The following is an 18,861-nucleotide window of genomic DNA, read 5'->3' on the forward strand; positions in this document are numbered from 1 at the left end:
TTATTTATTTGACAGACAGAAATCACAAGTAGGCAGAGAGGCAGGCAGAGAGAGAGGGAGGAAGCAGGCTCCCTGCTGAGCAGAGAGCCCGATGAGGGGCTCGATCCCAGGACCCTGAGATCATGACCTGAGCCGAAGGCAGAGGCTTTAACCCACTGAGCCACCCAGGTGCCCCCAAAATTTTAAAATCTTGAAAACAACCTTGGCAGTATTTCTTAAAACACTAAATGGTCTCATTCTTGGGCCAGTATTTTCTCTTCAAAGAATTTATCCTGTTGTAGAAGCAGTAAATGTATATAGAAGTGTGTAAGAGCATTCCATGCACCTTGCTTGCAAAAGAGCCAAACCACCTTCTTCTTCTCCTTCTCCTCTTTTTTTTTTAAGTAGGCTCCATACCCAGCATGGTGCCCAACTCAGGGCTTGAACTCATGACCCTGGGATCAAGACCTGGGCTGAGATCAGGGGTGAGACACTTAACCGAAGGAGCCACTCAGCCGCCCCAAATCATCTTCTTATTCTGGAGGACTCCCTCACTATATAAATTTTAATAGGATCAAGGCAGTCTCCCACTGCAGAAAGTGAAGGGGGCCGGACATGCCTTCCTTCTCCCTGCTTCAGGGCAATGAAGGTGTGGCCTTGGGATCTACTCCCCTGATTCCCTGCCCTCTGAAAATCCCCATCTCAAACTCCAGAGTCCTGAGGAAGCTTACCAAAGAGACCGCCCAGCCGGCAGCTCTTTCGACAACCTTTGCACGCTCTGTGGCCTGCCTTCCCTTGACTTCTAAAGCTGGGTCTTCAGCTTCCCTGTCCATGTCAGCAGCTGGCTAGTGTCCTTTGATGCTTAAGTGATCCAGAACGACCCAGCCTGCCAAATGAGACACCCACCGCGTCCCTCAGCCAAGGGGAGGGTAGACAAATTACCTACACCCAGACTGCGAACACCTTGGACGGTCCATCTCCAGGCGCTGATGTGTCATTAAATAAGCAAGTGGGAGATTTGAGTGTATACAACAATCCCATTACAACACAGGAATATGTTAGTTTGTGATAGAGAAAAGCAACACCAAACTGTTGACAGTGATTATCTCAGACAGCAGAGAATTTTAGAGAAGTAATTCTATGTCATGAACTCTTTTTTACTCATCATATTTGAGCTTTGGTTATTTTGCAATCGGTTTGTAACCAGAAAAAAAGGGATAATGCCATTTTCTTAAAAAGTAGGTGATGGCTGCATCATGGGCAAAATGTGTGCTCCTGAAGACTTCAAATAACTTAAAAACGCACACAAGCCAAGACTCCTCCCGACAGAGAACAGCAGGAAATTTCCATCATCAGCTAAAGGGGTGTCCCTGTCTGTCAACAGTTTGCAGCGGACTCTAGCCCTCTGGCTTTGATGTTGCGGGTTCTTCAAAGAGAGACTTTATGAACTGACGCATTTTATTTCACACGGCTTCACATTTACATCATACAAATATGAATAAAATAATGAGCCCAGGAAGTGAAAGCTGAGTCATCTCGAGCTGGCTCTCCCCAATGACGATGCAAAGCAAAGATGAATTCACCTCGGCCCTCCTGTCTCTTCCCTGCCTCCGAGGGGAACAGACATGTCGGGTCAGTGAGCTGAGGTCCTGCCCTGTTGACATCTCACCGGCTCACAACACGCTGCTCTCCGTCCAGCTGTGCCGGCGGGGGTGGGGGGGGTGGCCGTGGCACTGACTCAGCGGGGTGCCGCAGTCACTGAGACAGGTCCCTGAGAGGTGCAGAAAGACCCTCTGGACAGAGAACCAGAGTGCCCTTTGAGGCCTGAGCTGGGGAGGAGTCTGTGAAGAGGATACAGCTGCTCCAGCGGGTAGTGGGGTTGCTCAGCAGGGGCCATGACTGGCCTGAGTGCGGCAGGACCTCATTAGTGGTTTTGTGGCCGCATCTCTTTGAAGACCCGGAACCCTTCCTTGACTGCAAAATCCCAGGCCAGGTTCGACACATACTCAGTCAGCTTTTTATTTTGTTCCGCGGCTGCCAAGTCTGCTTGCCCTAAGCAGAAGCAAAGAAAACCAGTGATTACTCCCAAACGACCCTCCATAATAATGCTATTAGCATCTCCTAGCATTTGCTGAGCACTTGCCACATTCCAGATGCGGTGCTAAGTGCTCTGCGTGTATGATTATAGCTCACTGAATTCCCGAAGCAGCAAATGATTTTATTCCCCACTTTATGGACAAGGATCTGGGTCTCAGAGAGAAGGCGTGCCCACGCTTACATCAGTGGGTGGGAGCCGGGAGTCAGGCTCCGCGGGACTGCTCCCTGCTCCTTCCGTCTAAAGAAACTAAATGAAATCAGGAAGATCCCCAATATTTCTGCTGTTGCCACTGAGCTTAGATTTTCTGTCATCCCCACCCTCACTGCCCTGGGTTTTCCTGAAGTAAATCCCAAACACTGCATCATTCCATCTATGAATACTTCACTGATGTCTAATAACAAAGACTTAAAAACACACAATACCATCATCATGCTTAAAAAGGTTAGCTGTGCCTCCTTGATGTCATCAACCGTCCAGACGGTCCAGTGAGAATTCAGATTTCACTATCTCGTAAATTTTTTATAGGGATCTAAAGATTCAAACGTTATAATGGCTGAGTGTCTTTTAAATCCCCTCCCCCCCTTAAAATATTTTATTTATTTATTTTACAGAGAGAAAGAGGGAGCGCCAGAAAGGAGGGAAGGAGGAGCAGAGGGCCAGGGACAGGGAGCGAGAGAATCTGAGGCAGACGCCTCACTGAGCGCGGAGCCCTGTGTGGTACTTGGTACTCGATCTCATGACCCTGAGATCAACCTGAGCTGAAACCAAGAGTCCAATGCTGAGCTGAAACCAAGAGTCGGTGCTCAACCAACTGAGCCACCCAGGTGCCCCTTAAGTCCCTTGTGATCTGCAGGTTCCATTTTCATCTTTTCTCTTCCCCCCTGACATTCATTTGTTGAGGAATCTGTGAAGTGTCCAGAATTTGGAGTTGGTGAGCGGCTGTGCCCGGGGGGTCCTGTTTAACTTGCTCCTCTGAACCCTCTGTTTCCTGTGAGTTGGCAGTTAGCACGACAGACTCAGTTGCATCCAGGTCTGACTTTTTGGGAGAAGCACCAGGCAGTACACAATGTCTGGCCGTCTCTCTCTTCCTGATGTGAGCCCTGTTGATGCTTATTTTCCAGATCCATTAATGTATTAGGGGTAGAAAACTGGTGATCTGTTAATTCTGTCATTCTGTCTGGGATGCCTTCCTAGAGAGAAACTTGCCCTCATCAGTTACTTGATTAGCCTGACCTAGAACTTGTACACGATAGGCAGGATAAATCCTTGATTTTGCCCCCTTTCTTTATCCATTTTTAGAATCAAGGATCGCTTCCCTGGTGTCCTCCAAACCCATCAATGAGATTTTGACTCTGTTTTAGCGTGGCTCTTTACTCTGGGATGTAAACACACTTGGTGAGTTCCCATCCATTTCAGCTTCATCCTTGCTGATGCTCAATGTCGCCCATCGTAAGCCAGTGGGGGCCTATTCAGGCTGGCTCCTGAGTCCTGTAGAGATGACCCCAGTTGTCCTCAATGGCTCCCTTGCTTACGGGTTCAACAAGGTGCTCCAGGCTCACTTGTAGACATCCTGCCCTCGACCTGAACACAACCACTTATCTAAGAAGTCCCAGTTCCTTTTGGTGGGAATGGAATTTAGAGATTATGACATGCGGAAAACTGGGCGTACATAGTGCTACTGGGACTTTTCTAGAACTTTCTGGGACTTTCTAGGACTTTCTGGCAAGGTCTATGTGCTTTCTTTCTGCCTGTCTTCCGTCCCACATAGGAAGCAAACTGTAATCTGCCTAGAATTCTAGCTTCTTAACTAATTTAGGAGAGAGATGATTTCATTTGCTATCCTGTGAGATTTAGAATTAAAACAAATAAGATTGTGCTGTACTCTCAGATATATGTGAACATTCTATAGGTGATATGTTCATTTATATATATGTATCTGACTCAACCATCAACCTTTAACTTTTCTTCCCAGGAGTTTAGATGCACAAGATATAATGCAGAACTAACTCCTAGCTAGTTCAATAAAGCATTTCCCCATGTATGTAGATGTACCATGTAAGAAAACACAATCTTTTTTCTCCTTCAGGTTTCATCTTACTGGACAATTTGGCAACATCTACAAAATTTTAAAATGCACATACTTTTAGCTTAGGAATTCCAATTCTAGGAATTTATCCTTTAGGTATATTCACAAATGTCTGAAAAAGGATGTTCACCATCCATCATTTGTGATTGCAAAAATGTGCAAACCATCCAAGAATAATACCTCAATAGGAGAATGGGTTAAATGAATCACACTAGATCCATACAATGGAATGTTCTATAGAAATAAAAAAGAATGATGTATATCTGAACATACTCATGTGGAAAGGTCCCTCTCAATATTGTTAAGTGCAAAAAACAAGCAGGGAATATATCTTACGTTGTTGTGAAGTATATCTATGATAATCATATATATCCTATACATATACATATCATATCCTATATATGTACATACACAAATATTTCATAGGAACTGTTAAGCATAAAAAATTTTAAAATCAAGGTACTAAAAATGCATGTAGGCTAGTCACATTTTTATAAAACTTAGAGGGGGGGGAGCCTGGGTGGCTCAGTTGGTTAACTATCAGCCTTCGGCTCAGGTCATGATCCCAGGATCCTGAGATCGAGCCCGGAGCATCAGGCTCCTTGCTCTGTGGGGAGTCTGCTTTTCCCTCTCCCTCTGCTGCTCCCTCTGCTTGTGCACTCACTCTCTCTCTGTGTCAAATAAAGAAAGAAAGAAAGAAAATCTTTTAAAAACTTAGAAGACAGAGACACATAAAAAATTGGAGGGGGTGGGTGGTGCCTGGGTGGCTCAGATGGTTGGGCATCTGCCTTCGGCTTGGGTCCTGATCTCCAGGTCCTGGGATTGAGCCCCGCCTCGGGCTCTGGGCTCAGCAGGGAGTCTGCTTCTCCCTCTCCCCCTGCCTCTCCCCTGCTGCTGCTTGCTCTCTCTCTCGCTCTGTATATCTCTGTCTCAAGTAAATAAATAAAATCTTAAAAAAAAATTGGGGGGCCCATTAAGGGTAGTATTTATCTTTGAGAAATGATACTGAGAAGAAAGGAAAATAATTTTGTATTCTTTTTTAAAAAAAGATTTTATTTATGTATTTGATAGAAAGAGAGATCACAAGTAGGCAGACAGGCAGGCAGAGAAAGAGAGAGGGAAGCAGGCTCCCTGCTGAGCAGAGAGCCCGATGCGGGGCTCGATCCCAGGACCCTGAGATCATGACCTGAGCCGAAGGCAGAGGCCCAACCCACTGAGCCCCCCAGGCGCCCTAATTTTGTATTCTTTATGATTTAATTCTTGCCATGTAGGTTTTTACTTAAATTTCTTTTTTGTATGTTAATAATTTTTTAAAAGTTTGGGGCACATGGGTGGCTCAGTTGGTTGAGCATCCAACTCGTGATTTAGGTTCATGTCATGATCTCAGGTGATGAGATCGAGCCCCAAGTCGTGCTCTGTGCTCAGTGGGGAGTCTGCTTGAGATTCTCTCTCTGCCTCTGCCCTTCCTCCACTTGCACATGGTTGCTATCTCTCTCTCTCTCTCTCTCATAAATAATTAACTCTTAAAAAATAATTTTTAAAAGTTTAAATATTTTAAAGAATATGTACATGCCATTAATGACAGATGGTGGAATTAACCGAATCTTACAGAATTCTGGCAAATTGGGCCCTCTGAAGCCTCTGTGGCCACAGTGGTGGCAGTGGTGGCGGGGGGGGCTCCCTCCGGGGAGAAGCTGCGTGGCCGTGACTCAGACCCTAAGGCAGCATTACCTGGGAGCAAGCGCTTGTGGACTCCTTGCAGGATTATGGCCATGCGGAAAAAGGAGAAAGCCATGTAGAAGTTCCAGTTCTCAGGGGGAGGGATCTCCAAGTGACGGCAGTACATTCTGAGATACTCCTCTGCCGTAGGGATTCCCAGCTGAGTGAGATCACAGTCACGCAAACCTGAGGCAACAGACAGAGCCATCTCTGTGCGGGCAGTCAGTGACCGCCCACTCCCTTGTGGCCGCAAGGATCTAAATAATGAAAATCACTTCCACCCTTGACAATGAGCTTCATGGCTAGTTCACAGCCTCAGCTCTGTATTTCAGCAGCTCTTCTGCCCTCACGAGGCTGGGATCCCAGCACGAAGCTATTCACAAATCGGCCCTCAAAAGTTTCAGACTAAATTGGCAGTAAAGGCGGGGTGCCTGGGTGGCTCAGTCGGTTAAGCATCTGACTCTTGATCTCAGCTCAAGTCTTGATCTCAGGGCTGTGAGTTCAAGACCCACACTGGGCTCCGTGAGTGGGGTGGAGCCTGCTAAAAAAAAAAAAAAAAAAGGTCCTGCCAAATTATGAAAAAAAATTAACAACAAATAATGTTTTTTACTGATTTGCTTCATTTGTGATCTTTTCATGGCTTAGAAGCATGTAGCACATTTTGTTCCTAGGATTTTGTCCAGGAGTATACTTTATAATATAGGCAAGGTTATTCCTACAAAGATGTTCACTGGTTTTTTGTGAGGGTTCGGGGGAGGTAATAGAAAAGAAATCGGAAATAAATTAAATATCCAAATAGGAATCAAACATCTTGATTAAGTTAATTCTATTCAATAAAATCCTATTCCATGATTAAAAATGATGCTGTAGAAGAAATACTCAATGGCATGAAAACATGTCCAAAATATGTAATTAAGTGAAAAAAGGCAGGCCATAAAGTCATTGAATCGCATTTTCATTTAAACAAACTTATGTATGCATGCAGAAAGATGAAAATGTTGGCAATGGTCATCTCTGGGACTATCCACGACTTTAACTTTTTCTTTTGTCTTTGGCTGCAATGTTTCAAAATAAATTTGTATTTTTAATTTAGAAAATTAAATAGAAATGAGTTGTGTAAAAACACAAGAGGGGTCTATGCACATATCCTTCTCACTTAAAATACACCCTATACCCATCTCCCCCTGCGGACAGAAATGCATTCCAAGTGCACTTTCCACCCAGACCACCAGGACCTCAATTTCACTCACCCAGGCCATCAGCCATCACTGCTACTTTTGTGCCTCAGGTGCTTTGAGAATGGAGCTGCCTCTTCCCTCCTCCCTCCCCCGCTCCCCCCAGTTCCTACCTCGCAGGGAGCCGGGAAGACTGGATGGCAGGTAGTGAGCCAGGCAGCTGAAGGCCACGTCTGCAAAGGGGTCGCCTAAGGTAGAGAGCTCCCAGTCAAGGACAGCAAGCACCTCGGCCTTCTCTGGGTGGGACAGCAGGTTGTCCAGCCTGAACAAGCCACGGAAGGAATGTGGAGAGACAGCTCTAAGGAAACTGAGCCCTGGGGTGTGTTCTGTGCCGAGGGTCTTCCATTTGCCCCTCCCAGGGTCCTTCCCACCCTCTCAGCCCCTCGGTGCCCCTGTCCGCTAGCTCCCCTGCCCTCTGGCTCAGGTGGACCCAGCCAATGAGGACACCAGCAGGAGACAGGAAGGGGGCAGGTGGCTGAGGGGCTCTGTATCCCTCTCCCAGAGCCCAGTTTGGGTCAGGTAGCCCTCTCCACATGGCGATCCTCTCTGGGTTCTGGTAATTCCTCCTTCCCTGTGATGGGTTCAAACAGGTCTGCGAGTCCTTGGACATGCCTTTCACAAAAGGAAGAGTCTAATTCTTTGCTGCTTGAAGCCTTTGGCTTCTAACAAATAGATCAGGCAAGCGAGACTATGTGAATCCAGAGCCTCAGAAAAGGGGATCAGCTTCCAAACAGCCTGGCCTCTCTTGGAACGCACACCTTTGCAGCCCCGAGCACCCCCCAGGGAAGAAGGCCAGCTCTCCAGAAGCTTCGATGCCAGAGCAACCACGCGGGGACCACAAGCAGACAAGAGAGGCCCAGGGAGCCCAGCTGTTCAGTCTTCTCTGCGGATTCGTGAGCAAAACTACGGCTGTCAGTCTGCAGCCATGTGGTTTGGGAGATCTGTATGTAGTCGTAGTAACTGGGACACGCGTGTGCACTTTCAGACCTGGGGGCAGTTAGGATAGCCCGCCATCATTACCAAATGTCACCAAATGTCACCAAATGTCACCGGGTCAAGGTGGAGAAACGCCACCTTAGAAGGCCACGCACAGGGAGATCCTTTGTTAAGGGAATCACCCTCCACTGTAAGTCGGGCTCAGGCCAGCTGCTTCATTTCCCTTTCAAGTGTCCTGCCCACCGTTTTTCACATCTAGGCATTGGCCGCTCCTCACAGACCTGAAGTTCCCGTGCACCACTGTCGTCTTCTGTTGCTTCGGAAGATGGCAGGGCAGCCACCGGATGAGCCTCTCCATCGCCGGGATGGTGCCGGTTTCTGAGGCTCGATACTGCTCAATCCAGGTTTGCATCTGCTGTGGAATATAGTCCTCTGAGGGAAAGAGAATTCGAACATGGTAGGCCACTCTAACATCCTATCCTCCAAAGGTTCCAGAAAGTAAAGGACGCTCCTGCCACCGTGGCTGGATCAGTGGGACGTGGGAGTTGCTCCCAGCCACAAGGCCTGCGGGCCTGATCCCTGGCCTCTCAGACATCCTACCAGCTTCCTAACAGCCTTCAAGAAATCCCTTTTTGGCTAAACAACAGTGGTTGGCTAAGTGCAGGGACTGGGGCCAGACTGCCTGGGTGTGACTCCCAGCTTTGCCATTCTCGGTCTTTGTGATCTCAGACACATCACTTGACCTCTCTGTACCTCAGTTTTTCTTCATCAAAGAGATGCTCCTTAGAGTTGCTGGGAGGATGAAGTATATAAAGGCCCTGGAAATGCTCCTGGCATGTAGTAAGTTCTACATGAGGATTTGCTATCATTACTCAGTTGCTTGCTAAGAAACCCAAGAGATTCTACCACTGAGGGACTTGTGAGTTCTGTCTGCGATTGGACCCTGGAAGGAATTCTGCAGTCAGCTCGGCTCACAGTCAAGGTCTTCAACTGATGTAACCGCACCAAGCCTCCCTTGGTTCTTCTGTATGAACGTACGGACACTTCCACAGGACCATTGTGAAGGCTAACCAAAATCCCTCCATAACAGGCCAAATACTGAGCTGCACAGAAGGCCGCTCAATTTGCCCTGATTTATTGTCAACTGACAATTATTAATTGTGCCTATTCATATAATTAATAAACGTGTCAGGTCCCTGGCTCTAAGCCAAGCCCTCATTTCTCAGCTGAGACAAAAATGGTCCGCAGAGGCTGATGGGTTTGAAGACAAGGAAAGAAAGATCAGGTTCCTTCTGTGGAGTCCTCCGCACTGCTGGACCATCTAGACACCTGCCCTTTGCAAGATCTTGCTGGGCCATGGGAAGTGGAGATCAAAGTCCATAGGAATTTCATCCAAAACAAATCAAGCCTTTAGAATTATAGAATTTACAGAAGACAGAAGTAAATAAAACCGTAAGGAAATAATCGAGATAAATATATAACACAACTGACTTGGTCTGTTAAAAATTTCATTGAAAAAAAGTGATGGGAGGGACTGTTCTAGATTCTTTGATCAGATCCCAATTTAGGGGGGGAAATTCATTTATAAAAGATTTAAGGGGAGGGGCGCCTGGATGGCTCAGTCAGTTAAGCATCTGACTCTTAATTTTGGCTCAGGTCATGATCTCAGGATCCTGCGATCAAGTCCCACATCTGGCTCCACGCTCAGTGCAGAGTCTGCTTGAGATTCTCTCTGTCTGCCCCCGCCTTCTCTCTCTCTAAAATAAAGAAATCATTTTTAAAAAGATATAAGGGGATTGGGGCGCCTGGGTGGCTCAGTGGGTTAAAGCCGCTGCCTTCGGCTCAGGTCATGATCCCAGCGTCCTGGGATCGAGCCCCACATCGGGCTCTCTGCTCAGCAGGGAGCCTGCTTCCTGCTTCCTCCCTTCTCTCTCTGCCTGCCTCTCTGCCCACTTGTGATCTGTCTGTCAAATAAATAAATAAAATCTTTAAAAAAAAAAAAGATATAAGGGGATAATTGATGAAATGTATCTGAATATGGAGTGGGTTTTAAATATTCAAGGAAAGTTATAAATTTTCTTTAACGTGAGAGTAGTATTGGGGATCGTCCTTATTTTTAGGAAATGCATACTGAAGTATTTAGGAGTCAAGTGCTAGGGTTTCTACAGCTTTGTTAAATATATATAAATATATAGAGAGAGAGACAGAAACAGAGGGAGAGGGAGAAGGAAAGAGAAGCGAATATGGCAAAAATTAACTCCTGTTAAAATTAGTAGTAGGAGGGGCGCCTGGGTGGCTCAGTGGGTTAAAGCCTCTGCCTTCGGCTCGGGTCATGATCTCAGGGTCTTGGGATCGAGTCCCACGTCGGGCTCTCTGCTCAGCGGGGAGCCCACTCCCCCCCCCCCGCCTCTCTGCCTACTTGTGATCTCTGTCAAATAAATAAATAAAATCTTTAAAAAAAATTAGTAGTAGGAATATGTAGTTATTCATTGTACTATTTCACATTTCTGTAAGTTTGAAAATTATAATAAGTTAAATACAAAGACCATAGGAACTGAGTTAGACACCTGGGTGGCTCAGTTCATTAAGCGTCTGACTCTTGGTTTTGACTCAGGTCATGATCTCAGGGTTGTTGGATCGAGCCTTGCCTCAAGATCCACGCTCAGGAGGAGTCTGCTTAAGGACTCTCTCCCTCTGCCCCTCCCCTAGCTCACACGCAACTATGCGCACTCTCTCTGTTTCTGTCTAAATAAATCTTTAAAAAAGAAACACACACACAGGACCTGAGCCTTTGTGAAAGGAGCCTTTCAGGAATATCTCCTATATTGGGGCGCCTGGGTGGCTCAGTTGGTTGAGCATCTGACTCTTGATTTAGGCCCAAGTCATGATCTCAGGGTTGTGAGATCAAGCCCCACACTGGACTCCGTGCTTAGTGCAGAGTCTGCTTGTCCCTCTCCCTCTGCTCCTCCCCCTGCTCTCTCTCCCTCTCTCTCTTTCTCAAATAAATAAATAAATAAAATTTTTTTTTTTTTTAAGGAAAATCTCCTATACGGTTTTGGGACCTCCCATCCCAAACACACCAACCAGCGCTGCACACATTCTCTTCTCATGGGAAACAGACGCAGCTGCCCCTGTCTCTGGCTCTGTTGGCCACTGGCTGCTATCAACCCTGCCAAGGCACTGAAACATTTTTCCTCAAGCAGACTGCCCCTCTGGGATAAGAAAAGAGGATTATGTGCTCCTGTAGGTCACTAGTGATAGAAAGGTTCTTTATGGTAACTGGACTGTACCTAAAGGATCCTTGTCAAGAGTGCCGCTTTTTTAAAAAGATTTTATTTATTTATTTGTCAGAGAGAGAGAACACGAGCAAGCGGGGTGGGGGGCGGATGCAGGCTCCCCACTGAACAAGGAGCCTGATTTGGGACTCGATCCCAGGATCCTGAGATCATGACCTGAGCCAAAGGCAGCGGCTTAACCGATTGAGCCACCCAGGCGTCCCATCAAAAGTTCCTCTTAATTAGAAATCATGTTTGTGTGCAATCTCTCTCTCTCTTATTTTTTTAACAAATGTGAATGTGTGCTCTTGAATAGATAATACATACACATGGCTTGGAATAAAGTGACAGAAGGGCACACGGTGCTCTTTTTCCCACCCTCTGCCAGCCACTCAGCTCTGTTCCCAAAGGCAACCCACGTGATGAGTTTCATGGAGATAATCACTTGTGCAAGCAAATATTTAAATGTATTTGAATATGTAAATTTATTCAAATATGCCACCCTGTGCACAAATGGTGGTGTCTATTTATAGCCAATGCCCTGCCCAGCAGCTGGATTCCTGACATCACCAGAGAAATTACAGGTTTCTTGAAAAGGGAGAGCTCATGAGTCTCTGATCAGTGAACCGGAAGCATGATGAAGCTGCTTTATGCTACCAAGCTCAAAACACGGCCCGTGGCCCAGGATGCCGGCCCTTGGTTCACGTGAAATCACATCAGATTTCTGCTCTGCCTCTTTGCGCTAAGAGGTCAGTGAAAAGAGCATCAAAACAGTCTCCTTTAAAAGTAAAAGGCAAAGGATCCACTCAGCACAGAAGCTGCTGTCTGTCCAGGGCAGGATGTCACATTGCCCATCACTGCACCTGCCTGAGGCTTTACCTTCATTCAAAGCACAGGGACAGCTGCCACCTGTGAGGGAGGGAGTGCAGGACATTTTGTTTGTTTTTTTTTTAACCCAACTTTTACTACCTTACTATTGAGAAAACTGTAACAAAGTAAGGAGACTTGCCCAAGGTCCCTGACAAATTAGCATCCAACTTCTGCTCCAATGCTCTTTCCATCTTGAAACATGGATCAATATGGACAACATGTGTTGTCTTTGCCTATTGGCCTTTTTATTGGGGATGACGGCTGCCAGATCAAATACAGGATACCCAGTTAAATGTGAATTTCAGATAAACAACAAATACATTTTTAATTCCAAATGAGGTGGAGGGGAACCCACACTGAGTTGCTATCCCTAGTCAACAGGTTAGAATATGGGGGAGATGGGGGTACCTGGGTGGCTCAGCGGGTTAAGCCTCTGCCTTCGGCTCAGGTCGTGATCTCAGAGTCCTGGGATCAAGCCCCGCATCGGGCTCTCTGCTCCTCGGGGAGCCTGCTTCCCCCCCCACCCCTGCTTATTTGTGATCCTCGATCTCTCTGTCAAATGAAGAAATAAAATCTTAAAAAAAAAAAAAAGAATATGGGGGGAATGGATCTGGCTGTCCTTGGAAGGGATGGGGAGTATCCCCCTCAATTTGGGCTGGGAAGTCAGCAAGCTTTCTCTTTTGTAGCAAAGTGTTTCAAACTGATCACTTGTGGGGACTCAGCTCATGTGCCTGTGGAGAGGTGGAATTTTAGGTGACTTGGCAGAAAGGGCAGGAGGTTGATATACACGGCAGATGTACATGGGAGACTGCAGCTTCTGATGTGGTCCTACTGAAAACACATTTTGGCCAAAAGCAGAGAAAGAAAATACAGCTTAGCTGGAAGGTTCTTTTTGACTAGAGCCAAGCATATACACTGATCAAGAGTCAGATACTCTTGAGATTTCCAGGGCAGAAAAAGTGAAATTCTTTGGCTCATGCTAAAGTTGGTGCATGGAGACAGTGGTGATGGTGGTTTTAAAATTATGTGTGTTTGTCAAATACATAGAATGTTACACTTCAATACACCTGACTTCAAAAAAAAAACAAACAAAAAACAAGGAAGTAAAAAAACTGACAATAACAATGAGGATGAGGAGCAACTGGAACTCTCAGACAGTAAAAGACAAGCAGAAACACATTCTACCAAGAAAATGCCTTGGCATAATGGCATTTTAAAAGTCTATCCCTGTTGAAAAGAATACTTAGGGGAAAGAGTATAAAACAGAAGAAAGTATCTTTTTTTTAAAAGATTTTATTTTTATTTATTTGACAGAGAGAGAGAGAGAGAGCGCACAAGTAGGCAGAGAGGCAGGCAGAAGGGGAGGGGGATGCAGGCTCCCCACTGAGCAGAGAGCCCGATGTGGGACTCGATCCCAGGACTCTGAGATCATGACCTGAGCCGAAGGCAGAGGCTTAACCCACTGAGCCACCCAAGCACCCCAGAAGAAAGTATCTTAATACTCTTGGCCAGTACCAGGAAAAATAAAGATTGAAATGGTCCAGCAAGATCAAAATTACAGGGGAGAGAGATTCTATAGGCCAGGAAGGGACGTATCTGAGGATAAAGTATTAGGTAAATGACACCTCCATTAAAATGAAACTGGATGTCCAAGGAGGGGGCTAAGAAGCCCCCCTCACAGTTAGCAAACACCAGATGCGTGAACACTCTGACATCATGCAAATCCTGAGGATAAGGGCACCAATGAGGAACCCATCAGCACAAAAGACAAATGGCGGCCTGCTCACCATGTTTCCCATAGTCTTCTAGGCCTGCAGCCTTGAGGTCCACACTGTGAATTTTGCACAAGACTCTGTTCATGGCAGTGTATATGGCCCGCCTCTGGCTGGGCTCCAAGCCTGGCAGAGAGGGGTCTCTGTAGATGAGGCCTGGGCAGTACTCCATCAGATAGAAGGGCGTGCCGATGACCCTGGGAGGGACACAGATGGGGGGTTTCAGCCCAGCTTAGGCTGTTAGGGCATTGCTCTTTTTTTTTTTTTTTTTTTAAGATTTTATTTATTTATTTGACAGAGAGATCACAAGTAGGCAGAGAGGCAAGCAGAGAGAGAAGGAAGCAGGCTCCCCGCTGAGCAGAGAGCCTGATGCGGGGCTCAATCCCAGGACCCTGAGATCATGACCTGAGCTGAAGGCAGAGGCTTAACCCACTGAGCCACCCAGGCACCCCTCTTTTTTTTTTTAAGACTATTTATTTTAGAAAGTGTGTGTGCATGAGAGAGAAGGGGGAGGGGCAGAGGGAGAGAGAGAACCCTCAAGCAGACTCCCCACTGAATGTGGAGCCCAGTGTGGGGCTCGATCCCAGGCCCCTGAGATCATGACCTGAGTTGGAAAGAGCCAGCCACTCAATGGACTGAGCCATCCAGGCGTGCCGGCACTGCTCTTTCCGTCTGTCTGTGCTAAGTGCTGGGGAACGAGTTCAGACCCAGAGTGCTGGACATTTCCTTTCCTTCGTACATAAGCACAAAGGGTTGGAAGTACCCCATCCCCAAACCACCACACACACAGCCCCGTCTATACGTTTTTGCCAGCATGTCTCTCTTGTGTTTGGTCCACTCATGGAAGCGACAGGAATGAAGTGTAAGTGTGATAATGGAGGAAAGCGCCATGTTGAGGGGGGGACTTCGGAGCCACACAGAACCAGGTTTAAATCCTGCCTCTGGCTTTTCCTACCAGTATGATTGTGAGAGATTTACTGACCCCCTCTGGGCTTTGTTGTTTTAATCTGGAAAACTTCAAAGGGTTGTTATAAGAATTAGGGGAGCAAATATACAAGGATTGCCTGGTTCCAATGAGGCTTCAATAACTATCCCGTCTCATTGATGTTATTTCTGTCATTCTCTGCTGGTGTGAGTGGCACATACACTCCCCTGTGGTATTAAAGGTGATACACCGGGCGCCTGGGTGGCTCAGTGGTTTAAGCCGCTGCCTTCGGCTCAGGTCATGATCTCAGGGTCCTGGGATCGAGTCCCACATCGGGCTCTCTGCTTGGCGGGGAGCCTGCTTCCCTCTCTCACTCTCTCTGCCTGCCTCTCTGCCTACTTGTGATCTCTCTCTCTCTGTCAAATAAAATAAATAAAATCTTTAAAAAAAAAAAAAAAGGTGATACACCAAACTCTCATTAAACTATTTTTGGTCATTATTAGAAATCAGTTTACAATTCTAAAAAGTTGCTTTGAAAAGGCTACCATTAAAACTATTTATCCTGGGGTACCTGGGTGGCTCAGTGGGTTAAAGCCTCTGCCTTCGGCTCAGGTCATGATCCCAGGGTCCTGGGATCGAGCCCCGCATCGGGCTCTCTGCTCAGCGGGGAGCCTGCTTCTCCCTCTCTCTTGCCTGCCTCTTTGCCTACCTGTGATCTGTCTGTGAAATAAATAAATAAAATCTTAAAAAAAAAAAAACTGTTTATCCTGACTTAACCATGGGCTAGATATTAAATTTATTATTAAACTGTTGTTAATTATCTTAAGTATAATAACACTGCTGTGGTTATGAAAGAAAATGTCTATTTTTAGGCGGTTTACGCTGTATGCAACGTACTTCAAAAAATTCAGTCAATTGGGGCCCCAGGTGGCTCCGTGGGTTAAGCCTCTGCCTTCAGCTTAGGTCATGGTCTCAGGGTCCTGGGATCGAGCCCCCCATCGGGCTCTCTGCTCAGTGAGGAGCCTGCCTGCCCCCATCTGCTTCTCTGCCTACTTGTGATCTCTGTCTGTCAAATAAATAAATAAAATCTTTTAAAAAAAGATTCAGTCAACAATAACTGATATAAAGTGAGAGAGAAAACAGTTATTTATTTATAAAATGTATAAAGTTATAAACTTATTAGATTGTATAATTATTGCTATTAAAGTTATTCACATAAAATACATCTATATACATATATCTATACATATAAAAAGCAAATATGGCAAAATGTTAACAATGTTTTAATCTAGATGAAGTACTCTTTATGCTATTTTTTTCTTCTTTCAACTTTTCTGTATGTTTCAAAATTTTATTAATTAAAAAGTTGGGACAAAAAGAGATAGATTCAAAAACCTTATTACAAAGCAGTTTAGAAGGACCATAATAAAAAATTAACAAAAATAAGCAACATGAAAGTAGATGGATATAAATTTTTAAATGATAAAGAATGTTTCCTACCAATTTTCACAAAAGCAGGCATTTCTGTCAGGACAACTTAAGGACCTGTGAACCTCCAGGGGAGGTTGCTATAAAGTCTCTTTTCTCTCCCACCCCAAATGTATTTGTCTTCACTCTAACAAACTGGTATTTGAGTTACTATATGGGCTTTTCTCTTCTGTAGTTTGAATATGTAATAAAAGAAATAAATCAGAACATTACCCTGAATCTTCACAGAGGTCAAGAACTTTGGGAACAGGCACTCCAGCATTGGCAAGGGCTTTCATTATCCTGCTGGAACAAAGAGAAATGACCAACAGTGCTGGCTGAATTGAAATTTTCTTGAAACGATTTTTCTGAATTAAAATCAGTACACGCAGAAATTAAAGCAGAATTCTAAAAAATATTCAGTTGACCCCAAGATAGTCACGAAGAACAAAAAACAGATGGGAAAAACAAGAAACAAATAGCAAAATTATAGAACTAATTCAGACATCAATAGTTACATTACATTTATTAGACTAAACATTTTAATTGAGACAGAGATTGTCTTACTGCATAGAAAGGCAAGACTTAACTATATGCTGTCCACAGAAGACATTCTTTTTTCTTTCTTTCTTTTTTTTTTTTTAAGATTTTATTTATTTATTTGACACAGAGAGAGAGAGAGAGCACAAGCAGGGAGAGTGGCAGGCAGGGGGAGAGGGAGAAGCAGGCTCCCCACAGAGCAGGTGAAGCCCGATATGGGACTCAATCCCAAGACTCTGGGACCATGACCTGAGCCAAAGGCAATGGCTGAACCAACTGAGCCACCCAAGCGTCCCATTCTTTTTTTTTCTTTTTTAAGATTTTATTTTTTTTAACTTGAGAAAGCGTGTATAAGAGAGAACAGGGAAAGGGGCAGAGGGAGAGAGAGCGAGAAATAGAATCCCAAGCAGATTCCATATTGAGCGTGGAGCCTGACTTGGAGCTCGATCTTATGACCTGAGCTGAAATCAAGAGTCAGATGCTTAACTGACTGAGTCACCCTAGGCACCCCCAAGGAGGAAATTTTTAAATGTTTTAAATAGAAAAATAATTACTCATTTTTATCACCAGTATTTGGCATTTTTAAGTGTTTTAAATAGAAAAGTAATTACTCGGTCTTGTCACCAGTATTTGGCTCCTACTTTTGCCTGCCTGGTGTCCTTTCCCTGCTTCATGTTCTGATAATAATACCTAGGCTTTCCTTTGGGAAACGGCTCTCTGTAGCTACTGTCAGTCCACAGAGTTTGGATGGGACTGACCCAATGCTTGTTTCCAAGGATGGGCACAAGAGCCAGATTCGGCCAACCTGAACAATGCAGCCTCTTGACCCCAGACGATGGTTCATATTGGGCCAATAAGTCAATCTCAGGAGGTATGCTGGAACATTCACTAAGGTTATAGAGGGAAAAAAGAGTGGAGAGATGGAGGTAGAGAGAGAATGAATGGGTCTCCTGGTGATATTATTTGGGCCCCTGGATCTAGTCATTCCTGAAAGATTTAAATTATGAAGCCACTAAATTTTATCTCTCCTTTTATTTTTTTTAAAGATTTTATTTATTTATTTGAGAGAGAGAGAGAGAGCGAGAGCAGGAACACCAGCTGGGGGTGTGGGAGAGGGAGAAGCAGGCTTCCTACAGAGCGGGGAGCCCAATGCGGGGCTCGATCCCAGGACCCTAGGACATGACCTGAGCCGAAGGCAGATGCTTAAAGACTAAGCCACCCAGGCACCCCTTACCTCTCATTTAAAAAAACAAAACAAAACACTTAAGTCAGTCTCGGTGGGTTTCTGTTACTTGCAGCTGAAGAATAGTAACATGCTACCCCAACATGGTAAATATTTTGGTGGGTTCCTTTCTAATATTTTTGTTTCAGTGTAGCAGTCTTTAAAAAAAATAGTTAGGTGTTGGCTCAGTCAGTTAAGTATCTGCTTTCAGCTCAGGTCATGATCCCAGGGTTCTGGGATCGAGCCCCAGGAGCCTGCTTCTCCCTCTGCCTGCCACTCCCCCTGCTTGTGCACATACTCTCTCTCTGTCTCTGTCAAATAAATAAACAAAATCTTAAAAAAAAAAAAAAAAGTTAGGGGTGCCTACTGGCTCAGTAGGTAGAGCATGCAACTCTTGATCTTGGGGTTGTGGGTCTGAGTCCCGTGCTGGGTGTAGAGAGTACTAAAAAAAAAAAAAAACAACACAAGACATAGTTAGGATAGTACTGTATGTGGTTTGTATCTGTTTTTATTATAATAAATTATAATTATAATTTTATTATAATTTTATCATGACATTTTTGTGTTATTTGTGTTATTTTTGTGTTATACTTTGGTTGGCTGCAGTAAGGGCAGAGTCATTAAGGCCGGGATGGGAATCCTACCACCCCTGGGTGTGAGGCCGAACTCGGTCACTCACATGCTAGTTGTGTGTCCTAGGGGATGTTGCTTAAAGTCTTTAAGCCTCGCTTCCCTCG

General features: G+C 45.3%; 1 protein-coding gene across 6 annotated transcripts in view; it reads right to left on the reverse strand.

Annotated features, from left to right (window-relative positions):
- Positions 1 to 1,416: 1,416 nt before the first annotated feature.
- ACAD10 (acyl-CoA dehydrogenase family member 10) overlaps positions 1,417 to 18,861 on the reverse strand; it is a 37,844-nt gene continuing 20,399 nt past the window's right edge. The window contains exons 9-15 of one of the 6 annotated variants that reach the window (XM_080821483.1): positions 16,597 to 16,668; positions 13,986 to 14,167; positions 8,335 to 8,485; positions 7,231 to 7,379; positions 5,895 to 6,068; positions 1,900 to 2,031; positions 1,417 to 1,620 (exon numbers count right to left, since the gene is read on the reverse strand). In XM_080821483.1, the coding sequence (XP_080677609.1) occupies positions 1,904 to 2,031; positions 5,895 to 6,068; positions 7,231 to 7,379; positions 8,335 to 8,485; positions 13,986 to 14,167; positions 16,597 to 16,668 (856 nt within the window). In that variant the 3' untranslated portion in view covers positions 1,417 to 1,620; positions 1,900 to 1,903. Of the gene's footprint in view, positions 2,032 to 5,894; positions 6,093 to 7,230; positions 7,380 to 8,334; positions 8,486 to 13,985; positions 14,168 to 16,596; positions 16,669 to 18,861 lie in introns of all 6 variants that reach the window. The other 5 variants (XM_080821484.1, XM_080821481.1, XM_080821482.1 and 2 more) reach the window with 5 other exon arrangements.

This window comes from Martes martes (assembly GCF_963455335.1).
Source record: "Martes martes genome assembly, chromosome: 13".
In the NCBI taxonomy this organism is placed as follows: domain Eukaryota; kingdom Metazoa; phylum Chordata; class Mammalia; order Carnivora; family Mustelidae; genus Martes; species Martes martes.